At 42.7% G+C, this 13,317-nt stretch overlaps 1 protein-coding gene across 1 annotated transcript in view; it reads right to left on the reverse strand.

The window, feature by feature from the left end:
* VWA3B (von Willebrand factor A domain containing 3B) overlaps positions 1–12,374 on the reverse strand; it is a 77,782-nt gene extending 65,408 nt beyond the window's left edge. Inside the window, exons 1-5 of the mRNA XM_044433396.1 lie at positions 12,295–12,374; positions 5,473–5,550; positions 3,840–4,037; positions 3,326–3,420; positions 452–702 (exon numbers count right to left, since the gene is read on the reverse strand). Of these exons, the coding sequence (XP_044289331.1) occupies positions 452–702; positions 3,326–3,420; positions 3,840–4,037; positions 5,473–5,550; positions 12,295–12,322 (650 nt within the window). The 5' untranslated portion in view covers positions 12,323–12,374. The remainder of the gene's footprint in view (positions 1–451; positions 703–3,325; positions 3,421–3,839; positions 4,038–5,472; positions 5,551–12,294) is intronic.
* Positions 12,375–13,317: the final 943 nt, after the last annotated feature.

The raw sequence follows: 13,317 nt of genomic DNA on the forward strand, positions 1-13,317 counted from the left end.
TGGGCGGCGGCGGCAGCGTAGCAGGTGTTCAGGGAGGGAGGGGAGGGGGCTCAGATCTGGCTCCTGCCCCAGGCTGCTTCCAGCGGGTTAAGCCGGCGCCCGCCCGCACGTCTATCTTCTCCCCACCATGGCCTGCAGCTGCTCTTGCTCCTCATCCTCTCTCTCCTCGTTACTCCCACTTGCTCAGTTGACAGGCAGAGAGACAGTGAGCAAGGGGCAGGGGCATCTCTGGCTCCTCCATCTCACCTGCAATGTTGCACCTGCTGCCAGCACAAGGGGCAAATGAACAAGCCCACTGCAATGATGGAGAGGAGGAGTTGTCAGGGAGGCTTGTCAGTGGGCCCCCGCTAGGCTGTGACCCCAGCTAGTCCCAGCTGTACCAATCCTTAATGCTGGCCCTGGTGCCCAGAACTCCAGCAGATTTCATCAATAAAATGTATGCAAAACGTACCAAATGAGGTTAAATCTGGCAATTTGTGCCACCTGCTGTTTGAGGATCATAGAAAGTGCCTCTCGACACAGATCAAACTCAGCTCTGGGAGCAACACCAAAATCCAGGACAATGGTGATGATCTGTTCCTGAATCACTCCAAATATTTGCCGGCTTTCCGTTGTTAGCCATTCCATCCGTTGTTTATACAGTTCAATAGTTCCAGTCAGACAATCCACAAAATGGAACAGGAGTTCTTTTTTGGCTGTAAGCTGCAGAAAATGAAGATGTAGATATCAACATGTTGAGTGACAGGATAGGAAATGCAGAGACTCTGAAGTCTCTTGATACTTGAAGACATTTAAAAATGCAAGCACACATTTACAATCTGGCAAATCTACTTGGCAGATCAATAAGGTCTTGCCATTCTTTCTGTACAAGCTGACGTGGATCCTATTGCTGAAATCAGGTAGGTTCTGTTGTTTGCTTAAGCAAAACCTAATGTGGGGATCAAACTGAAGCCTCTATTCTTCAACAAGTGTTTACTAACCATGGGTGATATACAATGGCAGTGCAATGCTAGCACTAATGACATTACAGTAGTATTAAGCAACACTTGCACAATGACATTAAGCACTTGCTAATGCAAATGGGAAAGCAGCAAATATTTAGTCATGCCAGTCACCTGACCATGGAAACTGTGTGTGGAGAAACACTGACTCCCTAGGCTAAGAAACAGAAAGGAGCACCACCCCCTAGAGCAGTGATGGCAAACCTTTTAGAGACTGAGTGCCCAAACTACAACCCAAAACCCACTTATTTATTGCAAAAGTGCCAACACTACAATAAAACCTGAAAACTGAGGTTTTCATTTAGAAAAAACAACTCACATCCAGTCCATGCAAATATCTCTCTCTCTCTCTCTCTCTCTCTCTCTCTCTCCTTGGCAGTGTCCTGACCAGCCACGTGAAAGCTCGGACGAGTCACAACTAATGAGGCACGGCTCGTGACATCATCACCTGGCGCCTCTACTTTCTGAGCATGCACATGGCCCCTATGTGCACTGTTATCCAATGCTCGGCTGCTGGGGCGATGCTGGGGTGACTTGTCTCACATGCCAACAGGGAGGGCTCTGCATGCCTGCTGTAGCAAGTGTGCCATAGGTTCGTCACCACTGGCCTAACCCTACCCTGCTGTACTTTCCTAACCCTAATATAGGGGTAAATTACTATTGAAAAGAGGGCGATTTTGAAAAGGCCTTTCTTGAGTAGCTTTTTCAGCACAGCTAAACATTTCTGCCCATTCTAAATACATTCCAACCAACAGAATCATGCCAGAATCATGCCATTTTCCTAACCCTAACCCTACCCTGGTGCACACTCGTAACCCCTATTTTAGGGGTACAATTCCATTGAATATAGGGTGATTTTGAAAAGGCCTTCCTTGAGTAGCTTTTCTGCACAGCTCAACATTTCTGCCCATTCTAAACACATTCCAACCATCAAAATCATACTGGGATGCCTGATTTGCATACATCTATCACATTTCAGGTATTTCAGATTCTAGATTTCATAGTACTGGTGGAAAATATTAATATCTGTTCTCATGTATTCTATACTGTATTTTGGGGTAACATTGAAAATTAGCCCGATGGCTACTTATGACTATTACATTATTACTAACCTAAGTCTCATTCATTTCAGTGGTACTACAATGGAGGCTAGTATTGAATACTACCCTTTATCTCCTGTGCTGATTTGCTGTCACTGGTTGTTATTTCTTGCGCATGGTTTTTTATTCTTCTTATGATGTAATTTGTTCAGAGCTTTTATTATTGGATAAACTAGAGTGATGATTTATAAATAAATCTTGACACAGATCCAAAGTGGCAAACACTACTTTTTGATGTGAAAATGTCCAAAGAAACCAGAGTTTAGCTCATCAGTTCTAGGAAACTATGAAAATCAAAAGAGGAACTTCTGGTTTTAAAATGAATCTGCATCAGTAGCTTTTGCAGAATAATTTGAGAACTAGATCATTAAACTGAATGCCTGTCATCCAACATCCTTGCTTGCCGAACTGACATATCCCCAGGCTCTTCCAACCTCAGTTTAGGACAGGAATGTTAAACCTCTTTCAGTCTGAGGATCAAGTCCCATTTAGGAGTAGCACCCTGGGGTCACAGACCAGGGGAAGGGCCAAAATATGAATTACATCAGCACAGTTTTAGCTTAAAGTCAGTACATAAGCCCCACAAGATGCATTTCAACCATGACCAGGTGAAAACATTTTGCTCTCTGAGGCGAAGCAGCACCCTGCATCCCTTCCCAAACTGCCTAATACTCAAAGCCAGTACAATTATTTTGGCACCAGGGGCAGAAAAAACCACAAGCACCTCTCTTCCTCCCCAGCAGCAAAAATCCAGCACCTATAAATTAGACAGCTAATAATTTGCTGCACTTTGATACCTCAAATCTGTTGCTTTGTTCTGCCTCGTGATAAGGCTTATGCTAATTTCAGCCATTTAGAAGTGGTTGTGGAGAACCACACAAAAACCTGGAAATCACCAAGTACCACTTGGGGGGAAAGAGGGTGAGGCCGGGAAGGGCAAATGGGCAATTGCAGAAGGGAGGGCCTGAGACCCCAGGCAGGCCAGATTTGCAACCCCCCTCCCCCCAGTCTGAGTTTCTGCAAGACAGATTTAGACGGATGCCCTTCCTCAGTTCAGAATCAATCAATCAATCCCATTTCCAGAAGTAGAATCCAAATTTTAAAACATCAAATACAGCCAATTTCTCTTTATAGTCTGACAGCAGCTTTTTCCGGTATATGATATCACCTTTCAAAAATGAAGAAAGTTTTGACTCCAGCCAGCTATGAATCTGTCACACTTACATTATACAGCTTGCCATCTGGCGCTCCTGTGTACTGATGATACAGTCCATTTGCATATCGAGAAGCCACAAGTTTTCCCAAGATGGACACATAATCTAGAATTTAAAACATATTTTAAAAGGTTTGGGGGTTTCCTTAGAGTGAATTTCACCAAAATGATTAAAAATATGTGCAATTTTCTTACAGAAAATAAATACATCACTTACAAGAGGTGAGTATAAAATGTATATCACTAAGTATATGTAAGGATATGATGATACAGCTGCCAGAGGAAACACTTATGCAAAAGCATCTGAATCATGTCTGATTCTTCACTGTGCAGTGTTGCTCTACCCTCCCGGCTGCCTCTGCACTTGCTTGAAGGCGAGCCCCATGGACTGCAAGGCTCAGCTAATATGCTGATGTCACTGACTGACTGTGGATCCAGAGGGGCCCCTTTGTAACCCAAGGCATGCAAAAGATCAGGCTGCACATTATGCAAAGGGGGAAGAGAGCCCCCCAGACAGACTTGTACCTTGTTTGTGCTGAAATCCAATTTGGGATAAAATCTGAGAAAAAGTCAACTTGTTCCTCTTGAGTCCATGAAGCTGTAGCCATTTAGCAGAGGAGATGAGCGGCTGCACATCCAAGTCCCACTGGAGGCCAAGATCCCTTCTTTCTTTTTCTTTCAAGTTCCTTGTGAAGGCAGCAGGGGAATTTGACTTTTCGGGAACTGGGGTAAAATGAAAATACTGTAAGCTACATTCAAAGTGGAATCTCTTACCTTTCTTTCCCTAACCATCTTGTCCTACGGTATTTTTGCTTCTCCTGCCCTTCAGTCCAGTTAGACAAGCCAGGGGCTTTAAGTACAGATTCCATTTTTGCTATCTCCTCTCCTCAGCTGCCTGTCTCCTCTTGCTTCCTTTTGGGCACATTTCCTTTTCCTCGCCTTCTTGGCCAAGGCTACTTTCTATTCTGCCCACTTCCTTCAGCTATCCTATCTTACCTACAGACTCTCTGGACCTTTGACTTCCTGCCTCCAGAGATCCAGTTGACTTTCATTTCCTTAGCCTCACAGTTCTTCCTATTCTGAAAGCCTGTGTGATTTCTGAATCCTACCCAAGCAAAAATTTCACAGACATGTTGTTCATGCATAATGACAGACCACAGGTTAATTAAACTATGGGCAGCCAGGGATGAGCGGGAGAGGGTGGATATGCTACCTGCAATGTAACATCACTTCTGCTTTTACCTGACTTTTCACTTGGCTGCTTTTACTTGCACTTTCATAGGTTGTTGAATGTGATGTCTGAACCCAGAATAATGGCTTGTTTAGGAGCTAAACAACCCAACAATAAGCTACAAAGAATTCAATCATAGGTTGTTCAATAAATGTGGCAGGTGCACTGCAGGCAGCACCCTAATCACTTCCACTTATGAGCAACAGTCCATGGGTTGTTTAACTGATGGGCTGTCATTACATGCAAACCAGGCAGCAAATATGTACTTTGCTGGGAGCTTCATTCAGAGAAGAATTGGAATACTCAGGGCTTTTTTTGTCATAGAACGCACCGGAACGGCGTTCCAGCACCTTTTTTTGATGGATTTTTCTAAGTGATTGTGAATCGCCCTGTTGGGCGTAGCAGATCAGCGGCAAAAATCATTAACATAGTGCCTGTCGCCACTGATTGTCAGCACTGATTGTGAGGGCGCTGCTCAGCTTGGGATGCTGCTCGGCTTGGGATCAGTTGTGTGGTTGCGCACTGAGTGCTTACTGCCAGCAGCGACCATTGTGTAAAAGTGTGACCCCAAGACGTGAGTTCCTGCACTTTTTTTTTTTTTTTTTTTACAAAAAAAGCACTGGGAATACTAATGAACATCCTGAAACATCACACCACTTGTGCCTGTCAGAATTAAATTGGAGTCCCACAGGCAAAAGATATAAGTGTCTTAATGACTATTAATACTACTTACTATTTGTACGGGTATCTGAAACAATAACAACAGCAATAGATATAGCAAAGAGAAAAAGATCCCTTTGCAGAGACATTGCTTTCAGACACTACTGAAGCATGCTATTAATTGGTTCCTCAAAGGCACAAAACATGCCCAATAAAACCTTCAGCTATAAATTATTTAATGAAATATTATCATCTTAAAATACTCACATTCAGTCCAGGCAGGCCGTTTATCCACATTACTAGTCATTGTAACCACACTGTTCTTTGGTTTCCTTTTGTGTTCCTCTTAAAACATGAATATTTAAAAAATGTTAATAACAATCAATAAAATATCAGTCACAAAACAAAGTAATAAAAACTAGCAGTAGCTCCAGCCACTGAATTAACCAGCAGCTTAGTCCTGTGAAGGACTATTTATTTTAAGGTATTTCTATGCCACCCTTCACAAAGATTGGTTCCAGAGTAGCTCACACAACAAAAACATCACAACAATAAAATCCAACAGCCTTTCCCAATCTGGTGCCTTCCAGAGACGTTAGATTACAACTTGTGTGGTCTGCAGCCCATGCTGTCAGGGACCACTCCTGGAGAATACCAGGTTGGGGAAGCCTGCACAAAAACAAGAACAACACAGAACTATGCAAACCATGTTACCTAAACTAGCTAAAACTCCAAAGTTTGAACAAATAAGGATGTTTTCGCTTAGAACTTAAACAGAGCCATGCTGGCACAAGGCCAAACTTAAGCTCAGCGTTTCTACAAATAGTGTGCCACAAGCAAAATGCCCTCTCCGTAAATGTCACCTGCTTTACTTCTCAGTTAATTATCCAAGATCATAAGCAAGATGTTATAGGACAAGTTGCTCCTTCAGTTACTTCAGTCCCAAGCATTTGGAACTTAACAAGTAAATACTGGCACTTAAAACTGGGCTCAAAAACAAAGAAGCAGTCAGTAGAACCTTCTTAAAGTTGGCGTATGTGATCTAAACACTCTACACCAGTGATAGGTAGACAGTTCAGTGTTTTGAACTTCAACTCCCAGGTTCCCCTGCACAAGCGCAACCACAATCATGGGCATAGATGGGTGTGATCACAGGCACGCTGGTGGGGGGACAGGCACGATCACGGGCACATTGCGGGGGAGACAGGCATGATCATGGGTGCCGTGGTGGGGAGGTGGGCGCCATCGCGATCGTCAACTGATGAGGTGTTCGCAACCTGAGTAAAACTTTTTCTGAAATTTTTGTTTGTGACCCAATTTGGTCCTGAACTGAGGCATTCGTGAGCCGAGGTACCACTGTAAAGTAAATATTTACTGTAAATAAGTAAATAAGAGGTTACTAGGCCTAGATAAATGTGCCCAGATTACCCTTATTCAGGAGGGGTAGCAGCTGGCAACCAGCACTTCTGCACCACTGACACTAATTGGGCTATTAGTGACAGCCTGATCCAGGAGAAGCTGATTCTTCAGAGAGAGTACAGACCATTCCAGAACAGGATGAACTGGAATGCCAACCTGTTGACAAAGCCACAGCACCTGCATCTTGTCAGGACCGACTACAGTTTATTGGTCCCCATCAACCCCATCACTGATTCTTGATCTGTGCTTCCACGTTGTCTCCTGGTTCATGGATGACAGGGAGAAACAAAGTCCAAGTGTCATCGGCATACCAATGGCAACTCGCTCCAAATCCCCAATTAGCTTTACCCAGCAGCTTCAGCCACATGTGAAAATGCCAGGAAAAAATATGGAACCCATGGGACTCCACAGTACAGAGGTCAAAGGAGCAGGGTGAAATCCTCCAAGACAACCCTCTGGAAATGACTTTGGAAATGGGTGTTAATCCACTATCTCACTATGCCTCTCACTGCCACAGTTCACAGAGTTGGTGCGTAAGGATGCCATGACCAACAGTAGCAAAAGCAAATCACAGAATTTTTAGACCTTTGTCCCAACAGAAGGTTTATATGTTTACTCTTCTTATATATAAGTCATGTTGCCACTAAGGATGTGTGACACTGGAGAACTGATTCTAATTGAGGTCAATGGATTTTCAACACAATTCCAATCCAAAGGTCGAAAGTGCAGTAAGTTGAGGATGGTGCCAGCTCATTAGATTCAAGTCACTGTTCTTGTTTTTGTTCTTGTTGTAGCATATAACATGACATTAACATATATGCTATTATATGGTGAGAGGTAGATGCTATGTAAGCATCTATCTCTCACTACATATGCAGACTTTACAGCTCTGCCATTTATTTTATCTGATTTATTTATCAGATTAGATGAAATTTCAGATGCGTGAAATGCAGGCCTCCACTCCACAATTTGTGCAATTTGTACAAACTGTGGAGAGTAAATTAGGGTTTTGTGCAGGTTTTTCCAATTTAAAAAATACATCTAAATCATGGCCCACACACTGGGTCAGCTCACATCAGATTGTGTTGCTGCCAACACAAGGTTGCCAGAGCAGAATCTGCTGAGCTGAGTCAGATGGCTCCTCCGCATCAGATTCCTTACACATTCCCAGTTGCCACCTCAACAGAGAAGTCAATAAGCAAAATCCAACACATGTTATGCAAGTGAATTTCCACTTGTGCAACAAAAGTATTCATTTCCCAGCTTCCTGCATCTCCTCCAAAACCAAATTTGGGGCAGGGCTCATTTGATCCACCAGCGGTGTCTGTTCCACTGGGGAACGGAAGTGGTTAGATACAACCCAAAGTAATGCATCCCTTTAAGCAACATAATAACCGAAGAACCTAAATGGGGGGAAGGTAGGAGAAATTTTTTAGAAAAGGTTCTAGAACATGCTTGCAGCATAGATTTACAAGGTACAAATCAGCCTTCCCCAACTTGGTACCCTCCAGATGTTTTAGAGCACAGCTCTCAGGATTTCTAAACACTATCCATCCTGCCTGTAGCTGTTAGGCATTGAAGTCCAGATCATCTGAAAAGCATCAAATTGGAGAAGGATGCCTACAGTGAAAGGATGCCTATCCAGTCAAAGAAGCCCAGGGCTTGTATCTGCAACTCAACACAGGAGTATGCATGGCTCATTCTGAGTTCATTTTGGCCGAAATATTTTCATATCGGCTTGAATTGGCAAAATTCTCTTGTCCCTCAGCAATTTCCATGCTCGTTCTGATATTATTTAGAAGCCTCCACCAGCTCCAGAGAGGCTTTTCAGGTGGCTTGAGAAATTTTCACTGAAGAACTCTTATGAGCCAAATCCTAATGGATGTTGTGTGCTGAAAGCTTTGCCTCAGTTATACAGTGAATTATTAATCCAGATTCACATTGCTAGAAAAGTTACTAGGGCAACTTTAAATGAGGGCAACAGAACAATAAAACAATAAAATGCTGGTAAACATTACAACATGCCTTCTCTGTATGCACTAGAAGGCTTGTGCAAACATTTGCCCTTTGGCTACAGTACCAAGCAGTATGTTTTGCATTTTGCCTCCAGGGAGACAGAGGGCTTCCTCCAGGCATTGGCTGCACATAATATTAACTACTGCAATTCAAAGACCAGACTGATAGATGGAGACCAGCGTCTTCTTTGATACAATGACTTCATGTTAGTAAATCCTTATAGAAATCTCACTTTCGTAGAATACTATGAAAATATCTCATACATGATAATATACATAAGTATTCTGAATGCTATGAAGTGCTCCATACATGCTGCGTGTGATTATATTATTACTAATGATGATGATGATGATATTGTGGATAGTAAACAGTGATGATACCACAGTCAGATCAGTTGCAATGTATGTGCCAATGGAGAATCTGAAGTCAATTTCAGCTACTTACATATTGTCACATTCAAACCACCTTCCCCAAACTAAACAATTCTGAATGGAATTCATGAGCACTTTGCATATGAAAAGATGTTGTAAGGGATAGCATTAATTCAAGATGATAATCTAACAGGAAAAACTGCAAGCTAGTTCTATTATTACAGGGAGACAGTGGCTGAGTACTTCATGCAAAGTAAATCCAGTCCACTCTAGAATAAACATGGCAAATAGAGTGCAAAAGTCCCAAGTGGTAGATCAAATGCTGTGCTATTTTGACAGCTGTTCAAAGGGTTATTTATACACTTTCTTTTCACTTTGGAATATAACATTTCATACCAGCTGAACAGTTTCTTTACATGAACTACTCAAGACTATGAATAACAAGGAGAAGACACAATGGTTCCATTAGTAAAAAAAGAAGATAGAACCTATAAATAAAGAGCAAAATCAACTTATATTGAAAGATGGCCAAGCTACTTAGGGAAATAATAAAGAGGTTTATCTTAAGCCCAACACTCCAGATTCACTTGGAAAGGTCACAAAAGGTTCATCCAGCCAAGTTTCTCCCTCAGTTTCAGAGAATATATATTTCAAGCCTTCACATCCTGTGAATTCTGTGGTTTTAATAGATGCCGCCTTCTGTGAAAGAATAACTATATGCCCTGTGATAAATGCATGGAGTTCTCAGGAAGCTTAGAAGCTTAAGGAGTCAAGCCAAACACTGGCAAACATCCAACCAAAACACTGTGAAACTCAGGAGGTTGCCTACATGTAACTTGTGGGGTATGGGGGACCAGACTGGCTTAAGTCATGTAGGCAAATCCATTTTCATCCACCAGAGAAATCTATTTCTTTATAAACATTTCACATTCTGTGTTAAGGTTATACTAATCCTGCAGGGCTGGAATGCACCCAAAATTATCATAAGCCAACCCTCTTGTAAAGTTAGGCTCTTTGTGGTTTAAATCCCAATACTTGATGTTACATATCAACACCAATTCACAGATTAATTCAGAGCGGCACAGGGACAAAACTGCTTTCCTGCTGACAACAACAACTAGGTCTATTTCATTTGGGAAACCCAGCACAACCACATTCCTGCTTGATGCACGCATTAACCTCTACCAGCCATGACCTGTTTATGAGCTATAGGCACAAGAGCTGTATGACACATTGTGTGTAAGACTTGTGGCTGATCTCTGATGCCCCCATCACAAGACATTTTGATACCTGAGGCAACAGACAAGATGGCATTCCTTCCCCATTCCACACATAGGACCAAACAGAGCGACAGTTTCAGCACTGACATCAGTGGAGTGTCATCCACTATTCCTCAGGTCAGCAGGGTAACACAGAGCACATCCTGTGTCATACACAGCTCAGTCTGCCAACACCCTGACTTTGCTCTTTGCCCCCACTGGGCCACTGCAGAATTTGCTGCCTGAGGGAACTGTTTAATTCAGGTTCAGTCCTACTATTCTTATGGGAATGTAACTTCTCTTAAAAAAAAAAAAAAAGTATGTGTAGTGTATGTGTAACTCATCCTGAAATCCTCTATCCAATGACCTGAGAGAAAGCCCACTGACCTTCACAGAATTTGCTTCTCAGTAGACATATATAGAATTGTACTTTTATTGGGCTCATTAAGAAGTAAACATGCACAGGGACTGCAATGTTGGGAAAAGAACATAATATTTACGTAGGGCGGCAAGATGCAACATGATGGTTTGCAAATCTTTAGTCCACAACTTTCATAAGCCCCATTCAGCATAGTCAATGGAAATTCTAGTCTAAAATATCACCTACCCATTGATCCCCCCAGAATCAATGAGTGATGGGATAAAACAGTAACGGAAAAGGAGACAGAAATTAAGGAAATATATACAAAGGCAATAAAAGATCTGGGAAGTATCAGTTATTATACATAATAAATGTTATGAAAGATGTTAGTATTAGTAAGATGGGTTTTGACTTTGGTATTCTCATCACATGCAATGCTGTATGCAGTCATGGAACTACTGATGACCATATAACCTCTTCCAGTCTCAGTCAATAGGATGTGCTCCCCTGAAGGGAATACCAAAATCATCAGTGCTTGTACCCTTTATCCATAAGACATTTAGGACAAAATAGCCTTCCAAGGAGAGGACCCTTTCCACTCAATCCAACCTTAAAACCAACAAAAATAGTTGAGATTTCTGTAATGTTAACTTACAAATAAGTTCTCACACTTTTATTTCATATTTTACAAGAGATAAAAAATAACTGCACATGAAAGTTTCCCAAGTCTTCTGCGCTTCACACTAACTTCTGAACCTTACAAATGGCAAGGAGACAGAAACATATTTTAATTTGCTGCATCATTTTGGCATGGGGACCTTGGATCTATTTGAACAGAGTGTTGTAAGAGACAGCTGATTTTAAATAAAGCTGATTCAACAAAGCTCAGAAGTAGTAATCACCAGGTCAAAAAGTCCTGAGAGGGCTCCTGTCCTTTTAAGTTTGCTATGCGAATTTACTTAAGAGACTCCAAGAATTGGGCAAACCTTCCCTCAGAGCAAATATTCACAAGTGCAGGCTGTAAGAACTATGCAGAGAAAAAGTTTCCACATAAAACAGTTTGTTCTGTCAGGACAGAACTAACTTTTCGCTCTTTGCAAAAGCAAAGGTTCTCTTGTTTATGCAACTCTTAAAGGTACAGGAGCCATTTCAGGTTCTGGACCCAGTGATGCTATGCAGGAAAATGCAAAGATGTCCACAACTCACTGTTCCACAAGTTATTGTCCGGACTGGAAAGGACCGCGCACAGTCAGGGAGGATCTCAGTTCTTTTGATTCCTTTGATTCGTTATTTGGTTCAGTAACCCCGCTTGTAGAAAGCCTGCATGTACCGCCCTCACCCCAAAAGCAAAAGCATAATAATGGGAACCCTACAAGCAACGTGACCATTAATAATTACGAGCGGATGAAGAAGAAGATGATGATGATGATGAAGATGATGATAGTGATAATCAATAAGCATCTCACTCATTTTGGCAGTTTAGATCATGCACGAGTCCCCTCCGGCAATCGGACCCCGCGTGCCTCCGCTGCAAGGAAGAAGGCACTGTGGAGTTAACGGAGGGGGGACGGTAACCTTGGCTCATCCTGGGAATCCCCCCCGCAAGCCGGTAGGAGGCCGCCCCCAGCACTCCCGAGCGCCCCCTGCAGACTCCCCGCCTCACCTCGTTCGGGCCACCTGGCCGCTTCCATCCCATTGTGACGGGCGGGCGCGGTGAATCCCGAGGCTGGAGCTGCTGCTCCTCCTCCGGCCGCCGCCCCACTTTTGTTGACGCTGGAGACGGCTCGGTTGCTACACCGGGCGAGGGCAGAGCTCGGCCGCAGGGCCGCCCCTCGGGGCGGAGCTCCTCCAGCCAGCCGGCTGCAGCGGCGCTCCCCGGCCGAGCAGCTGCGGCTCGGCTTTTGCGCAATCGGCCTCGCTCAAGCGCGGCGCTGCCCGGCCTCCTGCAGCAGCCCGCGGGGTTTCATTTCAGCGGGTGAGCTTTGCTGTGAAGCAACATTGCGGGAGCGCTGAGCATGTGCAAAGTACATTGCTCGACCTGCTCTCTTCCAAACCAGGCGGGAGAGTCGGACGCAGTTCTGGACAACGAGCCATATTATTTTCAGATGCTATGATGGTCACAGAGAAATTTATTTATAGAAATCTAACTATACTGATGTCTTTTTAATTCACGATGTGTATCGTGTATTATATTGCTTTGAAATGTAATTTTATGCGCTCACACGTAGAAATAAGGTATTCAGATTATTAGAGCTTTATCTCCAGTAAGTGCAGATAGAATTGCAGCCTAATTATTTTAATGTTTGATTATACTGATATAAATTTTCATTACTGTATTTTGACTTGATTTTTTTAAAAAATTGTTTTGTTTTTGTTTTATTATTATACACTACCCCAAGGGACTTTGCCAGTTGGATAATATATAAAGCTAATAAATAAAAAGAAAAGACACAGGGACACAGATTTAATTTTTATCTTTCTTCATTCAGACCAAGGCAGGCCAAAATTCTGCAGCTAAAATGATATAATTTTACACCTATAAATTAAAATCAGTTATTCTGAACCTAATAGAATTTTCAATATATATTCATAAAGATTGCTGGCCAAAATTTATGTATAGGAGGGAAACACATGGTCAAGAAATCACAAACAAACTATTATTAAGTAGTAAATTAACCCTGACAAA

This window comes from Varanus komodoensis, unplaced genomic scaffold, assembly GCF_004798865.1.
Source record: "Varanus komodoensis strain SLA01 unplaced genomic scaffold, ASM479886v1 scaffold1, whole genome shotgun sequence".
Taxonomy (NCBI): Eukaryota; Metazoa; Chordata; class Lepidosauria; order Squamata; family Varanidae; genus Varanus; species Varanus komodoensis.